At 46.5% G+C, this 27241-nt stretch overlaps 1 protein-coding gene across 1 annotated transcript in view; it reads left to right on the forward strand.

Annotated features, from left to right (window-relative positions):
- FER (FER tyrosine kinase) overlaps positions 1–27241 on the forward strand; it is a 1097899-nt gene that overhangs the window by 393840 nt on the left and 676818 nt on the right. The window contains exon 10 of the mRNA XM_086961004.1: positions 21723–21815. Coding sequence (XP_086817130.1) covers positions 21723–21815 — 93 coding nt within the window. The remainder of the gene's footprint in view (positions 1–21722; positions 21816–27241) is intronic.

Raw genomic sequence — 27241 nt, forward strand, 5'->3', positions numbered from 1 at the left:
ATAAAGAAACTCAGGCAGTTGCATGTGATGCCAAACAAAACTATACTCTTCGTCACAATGAGCATATAATAGCAAATCAGCCCTATACTGGATTAATATGTACAGTGCAGGGTCAGTGCTCAAGAGTCAACGACGTTTCGATCCTTGGTAATACAAGGATTATCATCAGTCCATTACAATATGATGTCTGAAAAGATGCTAAATAATCAACCACATCACGGATTGACCACATTGGCAGTGTTGCAGTTAGAGAATTGTTTCAAAGTAATCTTGCCATTCTGGTAAATGAATTCCATACCATCACGTGTCCATGCTACCATAGGACAGACTGCACAAAAACATTTGTGTCAGAATATGTCAACATAGGAGTTGCCTTAGGTGTTCTGACATGACTGCCTCATTGGTTGAACATTTTGTGGAGCTAAATCATAATGCGAATGACCTACTTTGGCAAATCATCTCTGTGGTTAAGTAAACTAACTGAGACTAAAGTGTTTCTGAACAAGGAGTACCTGAAATGAATTTGGACTAAATAAAATGGAGGACTGGACATCCATGCTGTAAATTTAGGTTCTCCACATGACTACAGTTTGCATAAATCAGAACTGAGTATTTTTACCAACAAGGACTAATATGGTAACAATTGCTACCTGATCAAGATCTTGCTGGACTTGCTACCTGATAAAAATCTTGCTGGACTTGGTACCTGATGACGTACTTGCTGGATTTACTTATATGTAACTTAGCATCTCTGAAATATATAACGTGTTTCTTTTCTTCTTTTTGTCGAACTCTGTGCACATTGTGCAATTCTAAATTGTCGCATTTCTATTATGGAGAGCCTGACGATTTGAGCTTTATTTTTGTATGATTTGTTTATGTATATATGTAACCTTGCCTCTCTGCACTATTTCATGTTTCTTTTCTCCTCTTTTGTTGCCCTTTCTCACTGTCTCGATTTCGGTTCTGGTGGGCCTAGCAATTTTTACTCCCTTGTGTATTGGTAGAAAGGCATCCCTGCTTAGGTCACCTCTTTCATTGATCTGCTACACTCCCCAATTTGACCGCCATTGCTGCTGTATTTTGGTTGCACCAGTTTTTCTCCTGTGGTCCCCTTTCCTTGTCCATGCGCCTGCTGATACATTTACTAAGGACGCTGGCGCTCTGGCCTCCCCAGCGGCTTTGCTTACACACCCGAAGACGCGGGCAGCTCTGGCGTGTCTTCCTGCATATTGAAATTGACAGTGCTTACACAACACGATCTAATTCTTTGTATGCCGGTCATCTCTCAACAGCTCTCGGATTGTGTACGCCCTCTGTATAGTCTAGAACATTTGCTCAAGGTAAAAGCATTGCTCCCATAGGAGTAATTCACTGCACCTTATCCTCTTGCTGCCTTCGCTTATCTATTTATGCAATTGTTTATCGATGTAAATGCCCCCTTTTCCTTTACCAATTTTCTTCAAGTGCGGTGGATTATGCGACTTCTTTATTTATGGGAACTTTCCTGTAACAGGTTTTGGCTGTAATTCCTCACGGTGAGCAAGTGTTACATCATATTTTGTGTATGTTTATTTCCACCTATTCATTTTGATCCTTCCTTTTAGGTGTGATTGGTCCCTGTGTATTCCCCTGTAACTTGGACATTACTTTGGTTACTGTCAACTTCCTTGACAGCCGTTCTTGTCACCCCCTTTACTGGTATGTTTTGAGCTCTTTCTTGGCACAGAGGACCTTGGCACTTACCACCCTTACTCAACTTACCGAATCATCCTGACGGCCCCTTAACTTAACGTTGGCATTCGCAAGAATGTTACTTGTGTGGACCTACCCTCGTTAATTTTTATATTTGCCTTTTATTGAATTTATTATGATTCATTATTAGGTTGGCAAATAATCCTCTCCTTTTCTTTCTTTCTTCCAATTTCTTTCTCCACGTTACGTCCCTATTGTGATTGAATATTTAGCACATTCTCAGGTATCATTTTGTAATGTCCTGATGCTGTATAATATAGATTATTATAGGATCGAAACGTTGTCAACTCTTGCACTATACATATAATCCTGTATAGGACTGATTTTGCTGCTGGATGCTCCTTGTGATGAAGAGTATAATATTAATTTGCGTCACATGTAACTGCCTGAGTTTCTTTATGCTTTGTTTTTTGGAATTGTCTCCCTTGACTCCATCCACCACTTGACCTATTTTGTTAATAAATGTAGTTTTAATTGCTTTCATAGACATGTGTCATGTTTAAATCTATTGAATTATGGATCATATGATTGATTGTTGCTTAAAGGGACCTCTGTTCATTTAGAATATTATGTACCCTTGGTCCCTATATCGCCCGGGGTTTCCCTTGTGCGATTTGTGGAATGGATAGATGGACATTCATCCATAATTAATAGGTCACAGTAAAATGCCATATTGTTCAACACAGTGAGCGGTGGTATGGGTTTTGAAGAAGCTGAACATGTTAAAAAAAACAATGATGGACCACCGTGGGATTTGAGTTCTGCGATAAAGCATCCCAATGCTCCCAAGTTCCCTAAACTCCTGTGATATCATTCTTGACGACTAGGGCAGTGTTCCTGAAATTAAACTGGTATAATTTCACAGATACCACGTGCAGGAACCCCATTGATGCATTGCTTGAACAGGTGTAGCAGAGGTTGCGGGTGTAGGATTGTGAGAGCTGCCAATGAAAGAGAGGGTAACGTGGGAGGCTGTTCGTCGATGGCTCCTCTGAAACTTGGACTCATCGGCTTTTTCCCAAAACTTTTCATAGATGTAAGATATTATCTAATGTTTCAGAAGTAGATATGTCGTTAATAGAATAGTCAAAATTGGTCCAGAACCATACACCTTAGGCTTCAAGGTTCCATTCTGCATGCCTTTTCTCTTTCATGATCTATTACTACATCATGGCTGAGTTTTTTTATCTACATACATGATTTTGAAGCCACTGGTGGGAATTGCGGCACTGCTGATGAAGCCATGTTGATGAGTTGCTCAGAGGGCAGCTAATACACCATTAGTTTAAAAATCTGAATTGATTAGATCAGGTTGGGGACTTAATAAATAACATCCAAGACAAGAGCCACCTATCGCTATTAGGTCGGTTGCAAACCCATCAATATTGGTCTTGTTAATATTACAATTACCATTATTATTATTAGTATTCTGATATGACATTTGCAAGTCATGCTTAACACAAAGCATGTCTAAGTGCCAGTCATTGCAATGTTGTCAGGAAGGGAACACTTATAGAACAAGTACATCTCGATAATATTCTAGACATTTTTGAGATTGGATTCTACTCTGATCTGGTCAGGAAGACTCTTATACCATCTTGATTATAAATGTTCGAACCTTCTATAACTTTAATTGGAATGTTTGGGTGAATCTGGGTGCTTAAATTTCACTTTCTAGAGTGTAGAGTTCTGGATTGGCAATATGTTTTTATTTTGTTTTTAAGATATGGGGCAGCACAAATTACCTTAATTAAATAGGAACACAGGCATTTGAAATGTATTCATCTTTCCACTGGCAGACGAAACAGGACTTTTCTAATTTCAGGATCTTTTTTTCCTTAATTCTGCTGCGATCTGTACTGCCATATTTTGGGCCCTTTACGAATGGATAAGTTGCCCTACGGTTTTGCTATATTTTAGCCTAAAACTGAATTTGGAACCAATAAGGATTACTCAAAAGGTTATCTGAAAAAATTAGATTATTTGCCTCAAACAGTTTGAGTGGTGAATAATACTTATTGTTATTTGCTGGTCCTTGGGGTTCTACAGCTACCCTATTGTTTAGCCAGACTTCTTTTTTTTAATGGTAACTGTCCAAGAGCAGTTTTATTTTGATTTCAGTTCCTATTATAAGTATCTTATCTTTACGGCCATGCAACTGTCAGGAAACATTTGGCATCCATAGGTAGATTTCCTTCAGACATGAAGAAATGCCCGAGTTGGAGTTGTTCCTTGCTACCCTGATTACACGGTTAGTGCAGTTGGCCAAATACTGGTGTTTAAGATTGTAGTTTCGTATGATACTAATCAGTGGTCTTGGAAATCTAATAAATAAGCAGGATCTCTTATGCAACTCATGCTTAATAAAAATATTAGTGAAAGACTTTCCTTCTTCTAGGTGGATTGTCTTCTATTGGGAAAAAAAATTAAACTAGTTTGCAGATAGCCCGCTGACATTGGCTAATGAAGTAAGCCAATGAGCCACAATGTTGTGGTTCACTCAGTCCGAGCATATGACAAATTGAGGTCAAATAGCATCCTGATGCTCTTTTGATCAATAATTTCAAGATGTCTTTATCGTCCAGCAGTGCATCCGCAGTGCCATGTTTAGCACAGAATCCTGACCCATTGTCATAAACAAGCATTTACAATGCAATGGTCTCGGCATTATTAAGGTAGAGCTATTGGCATAGCTCATGACATTTTTTTTTAAAAATCATAAATAAATGGCATTGTCATTTACACTGGCAATAGCTTAATCGTTAATAAATGGCATTGTCGGAGTTGTGGCAGTGATGCCCCTCTCCTCCAATGGCTGGCCTCCGTTTAGGAAGCCAGCCAATGGAGGAGAGATGACGAGAGAGGCGGGTTCAAGCCCCCATACTCCAAATCATTAAATCTCCTCCCGGAGACTGCGCAAGCGCAGCCTTCGGTCCTCGACCTAAAAAGCATATTTTCGTTGTTACTGTTGTTTGAACTTTTCTCACAATTTCATAGTTCGCTGGCAGGAGCGTTATGCAGGCTCCTGTGGTGTAAGGAGGCCCCATCCATCCACCCCTCCCCCTCCCAAAACACTTCAAGTGTGCCCCTTTTAGCCCAAAGTCAATTAATAGTTTTGAGACATATGAGACTCAGGGGCCCCACATCACATTCTGCAGTTTTTTGTTACTTCACTGATTGCAATGAACAACTTTTCGTTTTGAAAACACATTTTAGTCAGTTTATTGTGACGAAAGACGTATGATAGGCAGGTACAGTCTTGCGCCCTCTGGCGTTGGGGTCTCGCTATTCACGCTGAGGTACTCACAAGAGACCCGCCATGCAACCAACCAGCACCCGGCTGTCCCCACATGCCAACGAGGGAGCAGCCCCCTCGCCGATCTGTCCCTCACACACATTCAGAGACCCCAACACTGTCAATGATACCTGGGAAGCAGGGCTCTCACGGACACTGGCTCTGCACCACCCACACCAGCTGTGCACCCAGCACTACAGCGAACACCCACACAGCAGCTGTGCACCCAGCCTCTCATACAGGCAGCACTACACCAGTCACCCACACACCAGCTGTGCACCCAGCCTCTCATACAGGCAGCACTACACCAGACACCCACATACACGGCAGCTGTGCACCTAGCCTCTCATACAGGCAGCACTACACCAGACACCCACATACACGCCAGCTGTGCACCCATCTTGCTCTACACTAGACACCTGTCAAACAAGACTGCTCTACACCAGACACCCAACCACCGTAGGTTTGCACCCAACCTCTCCTTCAAACTGTTCCACACTAGACATCCACCCTAACTGTGCACCCAACCTTTCTAACAACCCGCTCTACACCAGACAGCCACCCACCCAAGGTGTGCACCCAACCTCTCCGTCAAACTGTTCTAGGCTAGACACACCTTCCACACGACCCAAGCTGTGGACCCGGCATGTCACTGGCTCTACACCAGACTCACACTGTGTGTTATACAGCCTGCTGTACACCAGACACACACCCACCCCAGGTCAGCTCTACAGCCTGTGTGTCACCCACCCACACAAGGTGTGCACCCAACCTCTCCTTCAAACTGTTCTACACTAGAGACCCACCCATCCCAGCTGTTCATCCGGCTTCTCTTTAAAACTGCTCTAAGCTAGACACACACACCCCAGCTGTGGACCCAGCTTCTCGCTGGCTCTACAACGGGGACACACACACCCCAGGATCAGCTGTGAGTCATACAGCCTGCTGTACACGAGACACCCACTCGCTCCAGCTGTTCACCCAGCGTGTCAGACTGTTCTATGTCAGACCCCCACCCTTCCATCCATCCCAGCTGTGCACCCGCGTGCCAGGCAGCCTGTCGCCCACGTGCAGCAGGTGTGCACCGAGTCCCAACACTGCCCGCTCTGCCTCAGCCACACGCCGGCTCTGAGTGGGATATAAGAGTCCAAACAAAGAAGCCTCAATCTGACACCCACTCCCTGAGCTATGCAGAGCACCTCTAAACCTCACCCCTCCCACACACAACAGCGGTGCACACACCCTGCTGCACGAAGGAGGGCTGCGCTGGTCGATCACTCCGGCTGTTTGCGGAGGGCCTCACAGAGGCCAGCTGCACATGGACACGCACATCTGCACACAGCACCACACACTGCCCGTCTCTGTGAGTCACTCCACAGACTGCTGCTGCACACCCAGGCCCTCCGACCAACTCTGTACCAGGCAAGTACCCCCTCAAGATGAACGCAGCCGCGGACACAAGCAGGCGTCACCCGACACCCGCGCACCCCTGCTTTGCACCGAGCCATCATTCCCGCCAGTGTCACACCCGCACAAACCCACCAGAGGCACCGAGCCGCACACGTATGAGCCGCTCCACGGTCTACATCTACACACCACAGCTCGGCAGCCAGGCCCTCATAGAGAGCTTTATACACCAAATCCCATCCCAAATTACAAGCGTCATCCTAGTGTGTTTTTTGTGTTTCTGAGTGACTGCCATCTATTGCTATATTATAACTCTTCTTGTATCTCGTTTGCTTCTTTAATATGTACATTTGTAACATTCTGCTCATGTAAAGTACTTGGTTCTATTGTAAAGCGCTCTGACGCCTTTGGGTAAAGTTATCGCTGTATAAAATGCATAAATAAATAAACTTAGATGCGTGGTCGGTCCTTTGTACCGTACGGATCTATGCCCCCTGCGCACGTGCGCTACGAAGGGCTCTCTCAGCGCCCACACATCCGTGCCCATGCCAGACCGAACCGGACCTCCAGCACCGCATCTGGGACTGGTCCCAGCCACTCAGACAGGCCAGCTCCAGGGCAGGCACCGCACCCCCCTTCCCCCAGCCCAATGTGCACAGTGTCTCAGACACCCCAGCTCTAGGCAGACACCCTGCCAGGCAGCAGCGCGCACAGGTCCTTGTGCACGCCAGCAAATCCCTTCCACGCTTCTCACTTTGCGCCCCGCTTCTCATATGGACTATTTCTACAGCAGACCCCCACCCACCCGTGAACCCACTCTCTCATCTAGCCAGAGCTACAGCAGACACCCAACCGTGAACCTAGTCTTTCTTCTAGCCAGTCCTACAGAAGACGTCCCCTGAACCTAGTCTTTCATCTAGGCACATTTACAGCCAACACACCCACCCGTGAATCTAGTCTCTCTAGCCAAATCTACATCAAACACAGTGAATCTAACCTCTCTTCTAGCCAGACCTACAGAAAACAACCTCTGAACCTAGTCTTTCATCTAGGCACACCTACTACAGACACACAGCTACCAGGGAATCTTGTCTCACATCTGGCGAGATCTCCAGCAGACACACACGCACCCATGAACATAGTCTCTCATCTGGCCAGATCTACTGGAGCCACACATGCAGCCATGAACCTAGTCTCTCATCTGGCCAGATCTTCAGCAGACACCCGCCCATCAGGGAACCCAGTCTCTCATCTAGCCGGACCCGCACACCCGGGGAACCCAGTCTCTCACTAGCCCGGTCCACGGCAGACATTCAGCCCCAGGAAACCTAGTCCCGAATAGCTCCAACACCAGTCACTCTGCTCTATGTGACTATCCAGCTCCCTGTGTGCCCAGCCCAGATGTGCACCAAGACATGTCTTTGGAAATGCTGCAGCCTCTGCCTCACCCAGTTCGTGCCTTTGATGCTCACGTCCTCACCGCCACCCATGGGCACGGAAGCACCGAAAACGATTTCACCCCTTGACTTTATTCTCCAGGCTCAGCCCCCCCTCCTACCCATGCCTTCACATTCTATGCCGTTTACACCTGTGCTCTCCACACACCACGTCTCACCCTAGTTTTCCTTATACCCTCTGATCCCTTTACCCCCACACCCTCACCCTCTCCAGATTTGCTTTCACTCACCCTCCCAAGTATTCCCTCCCCCTGCAATGCCTTCTGGCCGCGCCCCGCCCTCCCCGCGCTCACCCACCTGCCGTACGCTGAGCTCCTTCTCCAGCTCCAGGGGTCGGTTCCTCCAGACCAGGTGATGCAGCGGGAACCTGCTGCTGTCCGGAGCCTGCTCGGAGCCCAACATCATCCCTGGAGTATGCCGGGCCCGCCTACTCCAACCCCGGAGACAACCATCCGGCTGGCGAGGAGCGCTGCAGGGAGGAGGGGACTGGAGGCCGGCGACGGAGACTGCAGCGGACGGGAGGGGAGACGGAAGGAAGAGAGAGAGAGAGGGCGGAGATCTGGGAGCGAGTGGTAAGCCGCAGGTTGGAGAGGAGTGGGTGTAAAGTTGCACTTTATAAATAAATAAATCCTCAGGAAAGTTGTTGAAGTGTTCTTGAAGTTTATTTCAGCATATAATAACAACACCACGGGAGTGCGTCCTTCCTCTCTGCAGTCCAAACGGCAAACTGATTAGTTTACCGCTCACACTACAGAGTCAAAGGCTGCAACCACGAGAATGCACTTTTCAATAAAAACATGTTCAAAGCATCACAAGATTGCATGCGCACCTAACAGCAAGTGTGCGCATGCAATCACAGATATAAGACAACAAGAGCGCGAGGAGCGCACTGAACATTTACCTTGTCGTGGCAAAAAATGATCCAATTGACATAGTTGTTGATTAGCCATTTAACAGAAGATGTTAAATTTTTATTTTTAAACAGTCAAATATATTAATAATTACTATTTCTTGAAGAAGAATTAAGAGCTTGTAAAATGTTACAGTCTTTGAATAAATATCAAGGGTAAAAATCTTGTATTTTTAAACTTACAGTTTGTTTTTTATTAAAATTCTTGCTTCAAACGCGGAGATCGTGCTCCGGTAGTCAATAACAACGAGGAAATGCCGAAAAACCAATCAGTTGAGTTAAATAAGAAGAGGGGAGTGGTTACGTCTTTGTAAGCCAATGGGGAAGGCTTATACAAAAACACGGACTCACCCTATGAGAGGTGCTTCACGGAAATCCGTTTCGCGCTGAAGGGAAACATCCGTATTAAACCAGGATGAATCCAGGAGATTCTGCTTTCTTCATCAAAGCGGAGAATATAGAATTGAATTCGTCAGACAGTGAGTAACTGTCGTTGAGCGCAAAGGTCTTCTTCCAAAGAAGTCACAAACTTTGTGATGTTGGTTTAAATTGCAAATAATCGTCGCCAATTATAAAGTTGCAATTTATAAGTAAATAAATCCTCAGGAAAGTTGTTGAAGTGTTCTTGAAGTTTATTTCAGCATATAATAACAACACCACGGGAGTGCGTCCTTCCTCTCTGCAGTCCAAACGACAAACTGATTAGTTTACCGTTTACACTACAGAGTCAAAGGCTGCAACCACGAGAATGCACTTTTCAATAAAAACATGTTCAAAGCATCACAAGATTGCATGCGCACCTAACAGCAAGTGTGCGCATGCAATCACAGACATAAGAAAACAAGAGCGCGAGGAGCGCATGTGAACATCAATGAAATATACAAGTACAACGTATTACAGTGGGTAGATCTGAGAGAGACTGCTGGGGACAGGAGAGCTGGGGGAGGAGGGTGACTGGATGGAGGGAGCTGCGAGTGAGTGCAGGGAGGTGTGATGTTACAGGGCAGAGGGGCGCGCAGGACGAGAAGCGCCGAGAGGGGCCTGCCGTAGCAGGCAGCTATGGACGGGTGAGAGCGGAAGAGAGTAGGGAGGTGGGAGTCTGCAGAGAGAGGGAAACTGCAAGGTGTACGGAAGAGGCGACCTCACGGGGGACGGGTGGGTGCAGGCTGCATGAGGGACGGGGCAGCCCGGTGAGGGAGCGAGGTGACAGACGGGAGCAGAAGGAGAGACCGGGAGGAGAGCTGGGAAGAGACCACCTTGGGGAACGGAGAGAGGAGGCAAGCTCCTGGGACGACAGAGAGCGTGCAAATGCAGGGAACGCCAGCAAGTCAGCGTCTCCGCAGCTAGAAACAGCACAGGAGCAGCAGTGAGGCAAAACGGCAGAAAACAAAATGGCGGCTGCAAACATCCAAAACTTTCGGATTCGGGGGCGTGTTTTGGCGTTCTGAGTGGTGACATCACAGGGCGAAAGAACGCCAAAAACACGCCCCGAATCCGAAAGAGACGGGGCTTTATTGGAGTGACTCCCTTCTCCTCCAATGGCTGGCCTCCATTTAGGAAGCCAGCCAATGGAGGAGAGATGGAAGAGAGAAGCGGGTTCAAGCCCCGTACTCAAAGACATTAAATCTCCGACCGGAGACTGCGCAAGCGCAGCCTTTAGGTCCTCGACCTAAAAATGCCAGGCTTACCCTGAAGTTGTCTCGTGGAAACATTCCCAACAATCTTTATAACAGCTGACAGACCTGTAATCTGTCTGAAACTATAAGTATATCTCTGATGTTGTTGACTTTGGTGACACAGATTTCTCTTTAGAAAATGCCTACTGGAGAAGTAGCTGCGAGGTACTGGATGACGGTGAACCCCCCCACAGACAGGCTGTCAGTGGCGGGCTCACCGCCATCGTGAGGCCATTTTCTGCATGGCATATTATAAAGGCGGGCGGTACCGTGGGGGTGGGAAACTCCAGGCTTGGAGAATGGATTCTTGAAGCCTAAGGTGTGTGGTTCTGGATTAATTTTGACTATTCTATCAACGACTTACCTACTTTTGAAACATTATATAATATCTTACATCGATGAAAAGTTTTGGGAAAAAGCTGATGAGTCCAAGTTTCAGATGAGCCATCGACGAACAGCCTCCCATGTTGCATCCGATGGGCTCGCTGAGCACACCGGAGCTGCGGATGTCCTCATATTCCCATAAATGCCGGTGGTGCCTGGTAGGGATTACAATGGTCCATTCCCGCCAGCTTTTTCATGGCGGTTCCCCAGCCATGGATAGGCTGGCAGGGATGGACTTTGGAGGCCTGTAGCTGGCCCCCCTTTCACCCAGGCACTTTAGTTTAAGGGTTGGTGGGGCACCTATGTTTCCCCCCTACATTTCCCTGCACCATGTGGCAGGCACCACATGGTGCCTGCCTCATAGTGCAGGGAAATGTTACATGGGCTGTTTTTGCATTGCGGCGGGTGCTGCAGCCAGCAACACCCGCTGCAATGTAAAAAATAGGTAGTGCGACCGCCATGGTGAGGGTCGCATCATGATTGCCCCTGTGGGACCTCTGCCTTGTAGGTGGGCGGTCCTACTCCCTGAAGTCCGTCCGCCATCGTAATCAGCCCCTTAGCTCTCCTTTGTCTTGAAGGTTGCATACTTCATGGACCAGGAAATGGTTGCAACAAAATAATTTTTTCTCTACAAAGCATTGTTGTTTGTGGATACACTTTTTTAAATCTGAATCTGTTTCACTGCGCGGCAACAAGTCTGAATAAAACATACGCCTTTCTCCACTGTAAATATAGCTTATTAAATGGGACTGTCTCTGCTCATCTTTATACAAAATGCATTAAAACTAATTGGATAATCGAGCAATTAAAATAGTTATCTCTCATAGTTTGTTGACAACATCAATGAGGGCTGGATAAGGAATTAGGCATTGTATAAATGTAATGCAAATGTTATTATTGGTAATTTGTTACTTCAGTGATTGTGACTCATAATTAGGGAAAAGTTTTTGTCTTCAATTAACATGAAAATAATTAAAAATATGCAAATAAGTTTCAGGCAGACTGCACATATTTTAGTAAATCAGTTTCCCTTCTGTAGTGGAATTTGAAATAAAATAGTACACAATAACAAATGACTGCCAAAATGTACTTGTGTACCAAAATTCTCTTGGGCTATTAAACTTCACTTTGTTTTGTACTGTACTTTACAAAAAATTATCTTGTACTTCTTAACAAGTAGGTTTATGGACTAGCAGTTAAAGAATACGGAAGTGCAAAGCTGTATGCTGATATATCATCTCATCAAAATGTACGTCCCATGATACATTTTTCTAACATTATTTTTTTCACTCCTTTTACTCAACCACCTTAATGCCAGGCAGTCTAAATTGAGTGTCTTGAGGTTTTAGTCACCTCATGGTGAAACGTATTTTTCGTGGCCCTTACCCGTTTTTGTTACCTATGAAGGTGCACACTGGCTTAGTGAGCTCATGAGTGACTCCCCAGCTTGGCGTAAATTTCAGGGCGTAGGCACAGACCTGGTGTTAAAGCAAGAAAGATTAGTGGGGCATGCAACACAGGTTGAGGGGACTGTATTGTGCACATCAGTGTTTTCTATGTGGTATGTCAGGAAGTGAGGGGGACAGGGAGTAACATTTAACTTAGAAAAAATTGTTTTTTTGAGAAATGTGGAATTCCTATAGCTTGACGCCCTGGACATATTGTTTGGGGTCATGGGCAACAAGTTGTCATGTGATTTTTGTCCTTGAGACAAGTAGGCCTAACCCCCTACAGCACAATCCCTTTGGCTGCCAGTTTGCAGTACCACATTATGGATCAGGGAAAGGCACTGTCTGCAGTTAATGTAATATTTTTGTCCATATATTAATGCTATTCAAACTAGTATGTATGGTTCACTAATTGAAAGCCTTCAGTATTATGGTGAGCACTCCAAGTACATGTTGTAAGCTTTGACTGCACTACTAAGAGTGGATCCAGTATAAAAATGTGTACACACATTTTCAAGGGTTAGCAATATGAGGCTATGTATAATTCTCCCAGAATGCTCTCTGATTTGATGCAAATATTTGCAGAAGCTTGAAAGCAAGAGTGATGATTCTTTGCTCTCAAAATACAATTTTCATAAAAAAATGAAATCAGGAAAAAACATTTTGCTAAACTACTATAAAATTTCAGGTGCATTTTCTTTGCAGCATCCTTTAGTACATGTGTTGATGCATGCTAGTATTACTCAAAAATATTCATAATGGAAAATCCATACAATCTGTTTCAATAAGATTATGGAAAACAAAAATAAAAGAGCATTGGCAAACCAAGTAGGTCTGAAATCGGTGGTCAGCTTTTTAGGTTTGTCAATGTGTGACTTTTTTGGGAATAGTTTTTGTTAAACCGTATTGGTGTTGGAGCTTCCGGGCCCTCATCATTATAACAAACATTGGCAAAAGCAAACATTAGTTTATGGTCTCAAAAAGCACACACTGACAAAGTAGTTACTGGCACTGAACAAAACGACTTTGTTTGCTGATATGTTGCTTGTGAAAGAGCAGAATACGGTCATTCACAGTGAAGCCAGCCGATACAAAGAGATAAACAGAATGTTTATAAACACAAAAGTTCACAGTCAACGCCAGACCAAATTAGGGGCCAAATTATTAAAGAAAGTCTCAAAAGTGCACCCATGGTATATGTCCTTGCATTAAGTGCAGCTATACGGCTTTCGTGAATTCCTAAGAATTTACAGAAGTAGGACAAGAAATACTTGTGAACTGCATTTTGCCATGAGCAAATATGCATGTGTGGATTTGCTCATGTGAAAATCTGAGTGTTTGCAAGTTAAGTTTCCCTCCAACCACTTTTTTTCCAACTCTGGAAGAAGGTTTACGTCTGCCATTGTCAGGAGTAAATTTCCAAAAATTTTCTGTATGAGAAAATATTAGAGAAGAGTTGTTGAAAACCATTAAATATGCAAGTTAGTGGGTTTGCCAGACTCAAAAGGTCAAAATGCGAAAAGAGCTTGCAATATATCTTCGATAATCAAGTCTCTAATTCTTTAATAGTAAACTACTTTAAGCAACAAAATAGCACTTAGACTAAAGCATTGTTTGGTAGGGCATAGTTATTTACAGACAGCACAATTTCTAAAGCAATGGCCCCTGACATTGTACAGAGATAAAAGTTTACTGATAAAACTATATAGCACTCAAATGATGTGTGAAAATCAGGTTTCTGTGAATATTTATCATTTGTGCATCACCAAGTAAAGTGTCTTGATTTGTTTTGAACCCATTAAAATCTCTGTTTTGAGCACACATCAGAATTCCATCAGTTTTGCTTTCCTAATTGCTGAATGCATACAGTTCATTTGCAAGTAATTACATTTTGCCTGTTGCAAAAAACACAGCCTAAATTTTTTTCCTTCACACTACCTGTACTCCATCAAGATTGTCACATAATTCACTTTTAACACAGCAAAACATTCAAACAAACGAAAGCAGCGAAGCCTCCAGCTCGACATGCTGGCTTCTGAAGAACCCCAGCTTGCAGGCAGCCTCTGTCGCTGCACTATCCTCCTCCATTAAACACTCCCTCCCTTCCTAGGTCCCTCGCCCCATTCATTCAGCCCCGCATCACACCCATGAGCCGCAAGGGCATTTCTGCAAAATCCGGGGAAAACGGAGCGAAACAAAACAGCAAAAGCATCAGAGAGCCCCTGACTCCACGCTCACCGCTCCAGCGGGGCTGCCCTCCGTGTCCACGCCGCAGAAAGGATCCTTTCTGTTTGAAAAAGCAGCAGCGAGGGTGGTAGTAAAAAAGAAAGAGACAAAAAAGCCATCCTCCTGCTTTTGTTTCCCACCAACCCGGCATTAAATATCCACTTTCACAGGGCGCTGCACGCGAGCAGAGGGGGGTATGAGGGACTCCCCTTGCTACTTTATTTTTGACGAAGAAAGAGGTCTTTGGGCTCCTTCCCTGCCTGCTTGAGAGCGGAGCGCCTCTCTCGTCCCCCTCTCCGTGGCTGTGTGTGAGAGCACAAGTGTTGGTGCATTAAAGGCTCTTCCAGGGCCTCGGCCGCCTCTCTCCGCTCTGCTCCATTGTCTGAGAGGGATCGCATTCCCAGATTCCTCGTCTCTTTTCTCTCGTGTTTGAAGGGACCGCGAGGGCAGGCCACCGAGATCTTTAGGCTCCCAGCCTGCATGCTTTCTATTTGTTTACCTTTTCTGTATAGCTAATTTGCTTACACTTAAAAGGAAAAATAGGCTCCATAAATTAGTATTTTAAAAAATATTTCTTAAATGGCGGTGCGAAAATATCGGAGATTTACGTTATCAGTTCACTATTTTTAACATTGAATGCCCCATACTTGTCGAGAAAGTGTTGCCGTATGGCGCCATGGCACCGGCGCTCGCACACACACACACACACACACACACACACTTCTCAGAAATGTGTTTTCTTCACAGCTCATTGTTTTCATGTAGATAAGTACAATCCGTTCCTGTAATTTGACCAAGACGACAAGTCCCAGAGTGCACTGCTTTGTTAGGGCAAGCATCGGTCTGCAGTGGAAGTGTTCTAGTGAGATGGACGGGGTCATTTAATAACTCTGCTGAAAGTGAGAAGTTGTGAGAGCTGTCATTCTCTGTGACCGTGTGCTTGACATGTTAGGCACACACTTTAATGAGCAGCTCAAGGAGAGAACTTGTTCAATAAAATAAAACATCTTGTAAGTAATCTGAACTTCAAGACAACCAGGACAGGAGGGTAACTGTCCCAAGCTTAGAGCAAATATTTGACTTTACCTATTCCTGCTGCTGGCGCAGGTATGCCGCCACTTTCTATTGAGCGCTCCTGGGTAGAGCCCGCTCTACCTCGAGGGCCCATTGAAAGCTTCATAGCGGTAGATGCTTGCGATTGGCCCAAACGCCCCTCAGTCACTTGGGTGTTGCCAAAACAAGCCACTTAGGACAGAGTCAGGTACTTTGCGGGGGGCTCTAGTAACTTGTGTGTGGGGAGCGCATATGTGTATGTGTGTGTGTCCCCAGGGGCTTGCGTGCCGCCTTCTGTGGAGCGTGCACTGAGGTTCACTCTCTAGTGCCTCTCCGCTTTAGTGCACAGATGCTAGGTCTCGGTTAACCCCGCCCCTCCGCCGCCCACCTCCCTTTTACCTGTAGCTGCGATTTTACAGCCACGCTGAGCTCGGTGGGAGCAGAAACAACAACGGTTGCAGCCGAACCCAAGCTTTAGAGAGGTGCCTAGTTTACCCTTCTATGAACGAGTAACTTGCATAGAAAGACAGCGTTGTATATTTATATCTGGTACATATAGCCTAAAATGTTTAATCGCAAAAACAGAACTTTGCTGACCATACTGCAAAGAATAAAACCGAAATGTGAAAGCTTCTTACGCTTGGATGTGGGAATATTGAAACCCGGGATCAGGTTACGTTGTTGTATGCTTTGATTTTATTATGTGAAAGTGTGTTTATTATGCGAGTGAAGGGCTGGCACGTAACACACTTTAACAGTTACAACATGTTATGTAACTCGCACCTTGCTGTGTTGCAGAATGTTATGACTTTGAATGTTGAGGTAAACTATGCTCAGATATGCTGTGGTCTGCTATATAGAATGATTTGCTTTGCTATGTCATATCATGGTATACTGGAGACTCTTGAGTGAAGATGCCACTGGCTGGAATGCCCGCACGGATCTGTGGTGCCAGGAGCGCCCTGGAAGATTCCAGTCTCCAAGGCGTCTGCGCAATAGTTACTTTTGGGTTTGCAGTACACACACAACACCACACACAACACCACACACAACACCACACACACATCCACACACACATCCACACACACACAGCCACACACACAACCACACACACACACAACCACACACACACAACCACACACACAACCTCACAGTCAGTGCACACTTTCACCAGGCACAGACACCATCAGTCGTCAGTGCACGCTTTCACCGGGCACAAGCACCACCAGCCGTCAGTGCACGCTTTTACCGGGCCCAAACACCACCAGCCGTCAGTGCACGCTTTTACCGGGCCCAAACACCACCAGCCGTCAGTGCACGCTTTCACCAGGCACATACCACCAGACTTCAGTGCATGCCTTCACCAGGCACACACATACCACCAACTGTCAGTGCACGCTTCCACCAGGCACACACCTCCAGCCGTCAGTGCACGCTTTCACCAGGCACACACACCACCAGCCGTCAGTGCACGCTTCCACCAGGCACACAAACCATGACTTCTTCCCAAATGGAGAACTGGAGATTATTACTCATATTGATTAGCAGGCATGGTCAGAGATTCTGTTGACTTTATTTTCGGGTTAGAGCAGTTAGTGGTAGCCAACATGTAGTCTGTTCACGAGAGTGTATTGTGTAGGTGTGAATAGAAATAAAATCCCTTTCTGTTAGTGTTAGACTTGGCATTTTCAGCGGGTTCACCCCTAGACTTTTTTTTTTTTGGCCTTTTGTTTTTTACCTTATTTTTGTTGGTTTTAGGACGCTGGCACTTTACCTCTGCTATCTAGTGCTAACGTGCATATGCTCTCCATGGTAATTATGTGTATGGATTGATGTCTCCATGTTTAGCTTATTTGATTTACTACTAAGTCCCTAGTACAGTGCACTGTGTGTGCCCAGGGCATATAGATCAAATGCTGCTAGTGGCCCTGCAGCACTGATTGTGAAACCCACACAAGCAGCCTTTCAAATGTGTCTCAGACCTTCCACTGCCGTGTCTGCGCAGTTTTTACTGCCATGTCTCCCTCAAGTGCCCCACTTGCCAGGCCCTAACCTTCCCTTTTCTTACATGTAAGGTACCCCTCAGGTAGGCCCAAAGTACCCCCATGGGAAGGTGCAGTCTAGGTGGTAGGTAGGACATGTCCTGGTGTGTGTGACATGTCCTGATAGTGAAATACTGCCTATTTCGTTTTTCCCTATTGAGAGGCTATCTGTCCCATAGGCTAACATTGGAGTTGCTTTGTAACATCTTACAAGCCTAACTTTCCATTCGGATAATGTAGAGAAATAAAGGTTAGTATACCTGAACTCAGGATTTGAAAATACATCTTTCAGTAAAGATGATTTTGATATTATGTGATTGGAAATACCACTTTTAGAAATTGGGTATTTTCTTGCCTAACCATTCTGTGTGCCTCTGCTGGTTTGTGTATTGACTGTCTGGTTTTGGACTGACAGGTGCTGGGGATGTGCAGTCACTGTAGACAGCCACAGGGGGAGGCTGAGGTGTGTCCTGCCATTCCTGGGTGACTCAGGTTGTACGATGAAACAACACAGGGAAATACTCTGCTTGCCTTTACCACACTTTTTTTACCCTTCATTTTTTTGGAACGCATATGCTTTTACAACGTATGCTTTTACACACACACACACACACACACACACATATATATATATATATATATATATAATATATATATATATATATATATATATATATATATATATATATATATATATATATATAATGTATTTGTGGGGTTTAGACCCCCCCACATCCCTGAACTTACCTTAAATGTGTAGTAAAGGCATACGGCATACGTTGTAAAAGCATATGCGTTCTAAAGATATATGTGGCACAAAATGTGTGGTACAGTTACAACGAGGAGTTTTAACTACCACCTGAATGGGAACTGTCTCCTCTGCACAATGCTGTCTTCTTCTTCTGTAGTGAATCTGGGCCATAGAGTGAAGTACTTGTTTTGACTGGGCTCAGAGACCCTTCCACGAAGAGTAAATGTGGTTTAAATATTGGGGCCCGACCCCAGGACTTTAAAACTCTTTTGGATCAAGGAACCTGCCAAGAACAAGAGCTGGAGAAGCTGTAATAATAATAATAATAATTATCTAAGCTTATGCAGTGCCTGGTTACACTAACCAGTGTGTCCCCGCGCTAGCAATTGGCCCCCAGCCTTCTGAACTATTACAGCCTCCCCCACCAGAGCCCCACTTAGCCTATCCCCTAGGGAATAGATAGGTTTTTAACTGTTTGCGGAATACCACCTCTGAGGTTTCCATTCGAAGCCTGTTGGGAAGGCTATTCCACAGACTGGCAGCCAAGAACCCGAAGGACCTCCGCCCCATTCTGGCTCTTCTGATTTTAGGAACCTGCATTAGGCCCGCCCCCTGAGATCTCAATAGATGAGTCGGGGTGTAGGGAGTAAGGAGGTTAAGAAGAAAGCGAGGACCTTTCCCCTGTGTAATCCGATGACTAACGCAGAGGGCTTTGAACTCGACACGCCCCCTAATTGGCAACCAATGTAGCGTCTCCAAAGCTTTTTTAGAGGCGGCTCTTTTAGGCAGCATCAACACCAGGCGGGCGGCAGCATTCTGGATGTGCTGTAATCTCTGGAGACATTTCACATTAGCTCCCAGATAGAGGGCATTTCCATAGTCCAGCCTTGAAGTAACCAAAGCATGGACTAGGGCTTTCCTGGCTGTAACGGGGAGCAAATCCAGAGTCTTTCTGAGGCCACGCAGAATACCAAAACACATGCCAGCCACGCGTCTGGTGTGATAGTCACATGAGATTTTGGAATCAATTCAAATCCCAGGTTTTTGACTTGATCATTTAGCACAGGAAGTGGCCCGAGCGTTTGGGGACGCCATGCTGAAGTCCAGACTGATGGTGCTTTGCCCACAATCAGCACCTCAGTTTTGTCACCGTTCAATCTGAGGCAGTTGCTAGCCATCCAAGCAGCAAGATCTTGGAGACAGGACGCAAAATTGCTGGCTGCGTTCTCAGCTTGCTGTACTAAGGCCACAACCAGCTGAGTGTCATCAGCGTAAGTTACCACTTCCACCCCAAATTGCTCTGTTATTATAGCCACAGGCGCCACATAAAGATTAAAAAGGGTTGGGCTCAGGTTAGAACCTTGCGGAACCCCTTGATCCAAGTTAATAGCCTTAGACCTAAGGGACCTTGTGCGACTTAAAAGCTGCGATCGTGAAGAAATGATTCCAGCCAGTTCCATGCCTTCCCTACCACTCCACCCTTCTTTAGACACTGCAGCAAGGTGTGTTGCGCCACAGTGTCAAACGCGGCACTGAGATCAAGAAGCAAGGAAGAACCACAGCTTCCTTCCAGGTGAGGAGGAACTACCACTTTGCTGCATTGGCCTTCAGTGGCTGCTTCTGTCTTGGGCAGAGAAAGGACTGGACTGAACTTTCTGCAACTTCTTTGTTTGAGTTTCTCCAAGGGCTTGAGGTAGAGCTTGCCCCCCAGTTCAAGAAGTCTCAAGAAAAGCAAAGACGTCAAGTTAATCTGCTACCATCACTGGGATCTGTGTGTTTTGTGCTGCAACATAAGAAAAAATAATCCGATGCCGTCAATGACCCACTGCCAGCTCCGTGTCCTGAAGGCACCGCAGCGGGCTCTGGCACACTTCGCACAGCAACCCTGGTCTCACCGACGACTCCAAGCCACTGCTTGCACCGTGACCTGTCGGCACCGCTCTTTGCACTGCCTCACTTCCCACCGCTGCACTGGTATCCCTGCCGACAACGCTCCATGCCGACATAGACGCCGCTGCTTGCACTATGGTTTGAGGACACAGCTCGTAGATTACACCAAGCACCACCCCGTCCCACACTCCAGCCTTGGCCTGCCGGCGCCATCGACTCTGGTACGTCAGCCGACGACAGTGCTTCAGCAACAATGACACTGCTGCTTACTGCTGCTTACCGTGACCTGCCAGTACTGCACCACAACGCACCGCAGCCCTGGTCTCACCGATGCCGTTGCACGAGCATCCCTGAGCTGCTGCCTCCACCGCCACCTGAGGACACTCTACCACTGCACTATGCACTCCATCCCAGATAAACGCAGATGCTCTCGACTTCAACTGCACGGAGCTCGATCTGCAACACTTGTGACTTCAATGGCCAGATTACTCCTGCACGACCTCCGGGACAGACGTCTGCTGACGCTGGCTCTTCGGAGCTCACCACGAGGTTCCCGACGCCCTACATTTATAAAGGTACATTTTCACTGGTCTTCCCGACACCGTAGTTGTCTCACGATACCGCGGTCAGCCATAACTATTTGAATCTGTTGTTCACAATGCCGTGATAGCCAGGACAGACTATTGACTTCAGGGAAGTCTATTTTTGCTCATTGGTATTTCTAACAACTGTATGGTGGATTTTTATCGTGTTTGGTCTTGTTTTGCACAAATAAAATATTGGATATTTTTCTAAAACTGGTGTGGTGTCCATCTGTAGAGTTTTCACTGTATTACAGTTGGTTATGTGCAAATGCTTTACACACTGCCTCTGAGTGAAGCCTGGCTGCTCCTGCAAAGCTACCATGGGGGCGAGGGGTTATTTTAAAAGTGTATCTCCCTAATCCTGACTCAGAAGGAAGGGTTCATACTTGGACAGGGTAACAACCTGCCAACTAGAGACTCCTATTTCTAACAGTCAGTCTGCATAGTCTTCAGATACTGTTTAGTTTCTTTAGGCTGCAGACATTCTTAATCTATTTGTAATATTAGCTAGGTGTGTACTTGCATGAAAACATCCTGTCTAAAATAGTATCTCCAAGGAGGTTCAAATACCCACCCATTATTATTCCCTAATTGTCCGGCATACCAAGAATTATTTTGTTCTGTGTTGACCTGAATTTCGTGTCGTCTTTGTAGGAGTGTAATTGTGATTGTGTAAGATGTGTTAACAAAAATGAGAAAAACTCCAGTCAGTAAATGAAACAGATCAAATTATATTTGACATACACGAAAACAAATCACCTATACAAAGTTATCAGCTCATTCAGTTATTTCAGCTGGCTTTTTTCTTTCTGATATGACAGTTATTTATGTCTTTCCTGGTTAGGAGAAGAAAGAACGTGTTTCAAAGTTTGATACTCTTCGCCACTCCATAGCTGGTATAATAAGATCGCCAAAGTCAATGTTGGGCTCATCCTCGGTAAGTAGAATTTACCCAGTGTTGATAGTTAAGTCTAGAAAGTAATTTGAGGGCTAAAATTACTTTTCCGTCCATTCATGTCTTGTGCTTCATTTTATATGCTAGTAAACATGTTCTCATTTCATTGTTAGCTTTTAGACTTTGTAAATTATTTGTAAACAGTCTGAAAGAAATAGTGGCTGTTTGAAAGACTTCTAGTCACAGCAAAATACAGTGTGCATTAACACTAAATCCAAGTTACTTTGGACTGTTGAATTATTTGAAAGTTACTGTAGGCTTTATTAATAATCATTTTGTTAACAAGCAAAGTTATCAAGAGGTTTTTATAGTGTGCCATAACTTCTCACAAACCCACGCTTTGCCTTTTAGTTCAAAGTTATTGGTACAAATAAATGTTAATTTTTTTAATGGGTAAATTGACAGGTAGTCGTGCTTTTCGGCTGCTTTCTCTTCTTTGAATTATGTTGTGTTGGTTTTTATTTTGCCATTATGCCTCAAAATCTACTTCCAATTCTTTCCTTTTCACTCTCCAAGAGCTTCGTTACATAATTGTTGGGTTGTTCTAACTGCCATATTACGGGCTACCCGTTAACCGAGGGACCAAATGCACAAAAAAGAAAGAATACCTACTACATACCCGCCAAAATTGTTTTAAAAAATGTGTTAATTGGTCCCAGGTAAGAAAATCACCTCCTAATAATTCCTGACAAGCATGGTCTTTTGTCTACCATGTTTACTCTGTTGGGGGTGCCCCTTTAAGCTCAGGATGTCATGCCACATAAGGCAGACAGCCAGCCATGTAGCCATGGGACCTGAGGAGCAGATGCCGGTAGGTAGGAGTGAATACTAAATATTATTTATTTTGCCTTCCTCAGGCGTCACCCAGGGGTATCTCCCCGGGGCATGTGCCCATTTTTTTTAACAGATTTTTTATAAACCTTTTTATTGGATTTCATCATTTTACAAGTCCTACATTAATCTAATTTGACTCCTTTGGCATTACAATTAATATTAACGTTATTGTGACAAACAGCAGCGAGGTAATAAATCAAGTAGTTGATTAGTTGATGATTGGAGGGCGAACCCCCTATCATCTACGCCGGAGGTGCCTGGAGGCATCGAGGAAGTGGTCGGTGGTAGGATTACCGCAGTTCTCCGACCCGTATGACTCTCTTTAGTCCATAGTCACCTGTAAAGGGTGTCGTTAATGAATAATCCAGGTTCCAAACTGAACTTGGGGAAACGTAACTCGGGAAATGTGGTGCCAGGTGGAGGAGAGGGCTTGGGTCGCAGAATGCGGGGGTCAGTCTAGAGGAGCCCAATGTTGTTCCGTTAGCGTCATGCACTTTACCCACTCTTGTCTGATGGCGTATTTTCTGGAGGGTGGCCCGGGTAGGCGGGTGGGGCGGGGGGGGGGGTGTAGAGCTGGTGTCGCGTGGAGAAGGCGGGGAATAGGGCCCGCGGGTGGGCTAGGATGCTCCAAATTCTGGTGCCGCCTGGGGGTCTTGTCTGGGTTCTACGTCGTTCGTGTGTGTTTGCTTAAAGTCCTGTAGGAGTGTCGCCCATTCTAATGAGATAGGACGCCGATGTATGCCACGGGCTCCTCTTGACGAATAAGATCTTCCTTGGCTGCCGCCCACCTGTTTACCGCCCCCCACCATGCGGCTATTGGGGGACCATCTGTCGCGTGCCAATGCGTTGCCACACTACGCTTAGCGAACAGCACGGCCAGCAGGGCAAATTTGGTTTCTACTTTCTTCCATTCACTGCGTTTAAAAATGTCTAGGGCGCATGCCTCCCATGAATGGAAGTCTGTTAGACCTGTGATTGTTTGCAGTGTGGTGTGTAGCATCCTCTAAATGGTTTGTATCACGGGACATGCCCAAAACACAGTAACAAATGTGGCGTCCAGGGTGTGACATCGGGGGCAGTCAAAGCGGGATGTCGGGTAAAAGTGTTTAAGCCGCGCCGGTGTAAGATAAGCACGTTGTAGTATGTTGAACTGGACATTTTAGAATCTCTGTTTGCTGGATAATTTTTTGTGATGTTCTAGGGCTGTCAGCCACTCGCGATCGTGGTAATTGTGGCCGAAGTCCTCCTCCCAGCGGACCTGTAATGTGTGAGTTCCATGATGGATTTATAGATCCATTTGATATGGTGTCTGCCAGCCCCCTTATGTAATAGTGTGTGCAGCACCGGGTGAGTCTTGGGTTCCCCGTTCCCAAGGTCCCAGATCAGTCCACAGTCTGCCACCAGTTGCCTGTGCAGCAGGAATTGGGCGGTTGGGAGCCCGATTTCCTGGACTAGGTCTGTGAACGGGATCAGTTGCTCGTCGGAAAACAGGGCCTCTGTTTCAGTGAGCTGGTGTTCGGTCCAAATCCTAAGCTCTTCCTGGTGTAAAACCTGCTCCCTTTAGGGAGTCCTGCCAATGGCAGTAATGGGGAATACAACGGTGCCCCCTTGGACATTCGGTGAACACGCATGGTACAGGATCTTGGCGCTTTCACCAGCATCGGATGAGCCGGATCGGGTTTGGTGCCCGGAAGGAGCCTTCGGGTCAGCTCTGGGACTGTTACCTATCTGTCCTGAGTCTCCATTTCCTCAAGGTTGCGATGCGCTGTCCAGCATGATAGCCACTGCAGCTGTGCCGCAAAAAAATAGGCTTCAAATGACAGGGCGCCCATCCCTCCCTTATCGCGAGGTAGCTGCAGGGCCGACAGGGCCACTCAGCAGCGACCTCTCCCCCAGATCAGGGAGATTAGTAATGAATTGAGCTGTTGGAAGAAGGTCTGTGACGGGATGACTGGAATATTGACAAATTAGTACAGAAGCCGGGGCACCATAATCATTTTTGATAAGGCTACCCTCCCAATGGGAGCCCAGGGTGGGTCCGCCAGAAAGTGACTTGGCGTTTAAGTCCTCGGAGGGTCCGATAGTGGTTGCCTTCTAGAAGGTCTCGGGCTCAGGTAGAGCCTGAAGCCCAAGTAACGCAGGGCATTGCCCGTCCATGCCAGTGAGGCATCTCCCACAAGAATCTCCCCATGTGGGGTATTTGGGTGTGGGGGGTAGAGAGAGGACTTCTCCCACTTCACCCGTAGTCCCGCAGCCCTCTCGAAGTCTGCGAGCGTGGTGAGGTCTGCAGCAATGTCCCTAACGTATATAAGGAGATCATCCGCATAGAGGAAGACGCAGTGTGTGCGACCTCCCCAAGGGATGCCCCATGCTCGCCCACTTCCCTTAGCCTAGCAGCCAGTGGCTCCATAGCGATGGCAAATATGACGGGGGACATGGGGCACCCCTGACGTGTACCGCGCATGATCGGGATGGGAGAGGATAAGTAGCGGCCTATTCTGACCCTTGTGGTGAGGTCAGTGTATAAAAACCGAGTGTGCGCTATAAATTGGGACCCTATGCCCACCTTCCGTAGCACTTCAAAGAGGTATTGCCACGCCAGGGTGTTGAACGCCTTTTCAAGATCCAGCACGAGGCACGCGCCCTGTGGGAACCTGCCCCGCACCCTGTCCTGGATCTGGAACAGTCAACATATATTCTGGAAGGTATTTCTTCCGGGGACGAATCCACTCTGATCTGCGTGCCGAGCCTGGGGACTACTTCAGTCGGTCTCTCTGCCAGGATCCGCCGTAGAATTTTGCAATCTGTAGTCAGGAAGGTGATAGGTCTATAGGAGGCTCGGAGTAGAGTATCCCGATCGGGCTTGGGGAACGTTACCAGTACGGATTCTTTCATCGATTGAGGGAGGAGCCCCACTTCTAACGCCTCCCGAAAGACCGTGTCAAGTTGCAGGCCAACTGCTGGGAGACTATGAGTACAGTTCAATCGGGAACCCGTCATGTCCCAGAGCCTTGTTTTCGGCCAGGTGGTGTATGGCGGATTTGATCTCCGCATTGTTGTGAGAGAGTCGTCTAATGTCTTACGTTCCTCGTCCGTGAGTTGGACTATGGTATGTGTGGTCAGCATGTTCCGAATGTGTTCCCCCCCCTGTCCTGAGTTGGCTCCCTGTAGAGCATGGTATAGTAGTCATGGAAGGCACATAAGATGTCAGCTTGCGCGTAGACTACCTCCCCGTGGCTTTGCGAATGCCGGTGATCGGTTGTGTGTGCGTGTCCTAACCAATGAGCCAAGCCAACAGGGTGCCAGCGCGGATCCCTTCGCCGTGGACTCTAGTGGTGTATGTGTGGAAATTATAACGCCGCAGATCAGTACATGGCTCCTCGTATTTGGTTTTGGCCTCCGCTAATAGTGTGGGGGAAGTTCCCGTTGGTCAGCCCTTTTAGATAGCTATGCCACTTATTGTTCTGCATTCCGTACTGCCCTTTCTAGTGTCTGTTTCACTCCTGTGATTTGCCTGATGCATGCTCCTCGTAAGACTATTTTGAAAGCATCCCATTCTAGGGCCCTAGCCGATGTAGTGCCTGTATTTTCAGCGAAGTAATGTTAAATGGTTTGACTGCTCACGTTTGAACACTGGGTCCAGAAGGCAGTCCCTGGGGAGGCGCCATGCGAGAGATACAGTATGTGCGTCGTGATCTGAAATGATCCTGCCCAAGTAGCCAGAGTGTCTGATGTGGGGAATGAAAGACTGTGTGCACATAAAGCGGTCCAGGCGGACTCGTAAGTTGTGAGGTATCGAGTGAAATTAATATATTTTGGTGGTCGGGTGTATGTGTCTCCATGTGTCCGCCAGGGACCAGTGGGTAGGCTAGGTGCAGAATGCGGCTGTGTGCATATGGGCTGGGGAGTGCGTGGCACGGGCGTAGGATCTGTCCGGTGTAAGGTCTAGGGAGCAGTTGAAATCCCCTCCGAGTATCCACAGGGACTGTGTGAATCCCGGTAATGTACTCGTCAGGGTTCCCCAAAATGGTGTCTGATCTACATTTGGGGTGTAGATGCTGCCTACAAGGATGGACAGCCCATCCAATAGCCCTTCCAGTAGCGCATAGCGGCCCTCAGGGTCCACTCTTCTACTGGTTTCACGAAAGGGCACTACGAGCGGAATCCAGATTAGTGCTCCTCTCGCGAAAGAGGAGTAGGTTGTGCCACAGAAAGTGCCACACCATTTCTTCCTGAGTTTGCGCAGTTCCTCCTTAGTGAAGTGGGTCTCCTGAAGGGATAGGATCTGTGCCTGTTGTCGCTTGATATGAGCTTATATCGCATAGCGTTTCCTGGCTGTGTGCATCTCCCGCACATTGAGGGTTAAGAACTGAAAGTCTGCGTGTGCCGTAGTGGATACGATTGCGCCGGGTCTCAGAGGGAGTGGAGTCTCCTATCTCTAGCCATTGACTGTCCTGTGAGAGACGACCTGGGGTTGCATGTGCGTGCCCCTGCCCTGTGTATGGGAGGTAACCAGAGATCATGGTGAATGGGGTGGGTGAACTTAAAACTGGGGTCTGGAAACAGTCCCAATG

This window comes from Lissotriton vulgaris, chromosome 3_1, assembly GCF_964263255.1.
Source record: "Lissotriton vulgaris chromosome 3_1, aLisVul1.2, whole genome shotgun sequence".
Lineage (NCBI taxonomy): Eukaryota > Metazoa > Chordata > Amphibia > Caudata > Salamandridae > Lissotriton > Lissotriton vulgaris.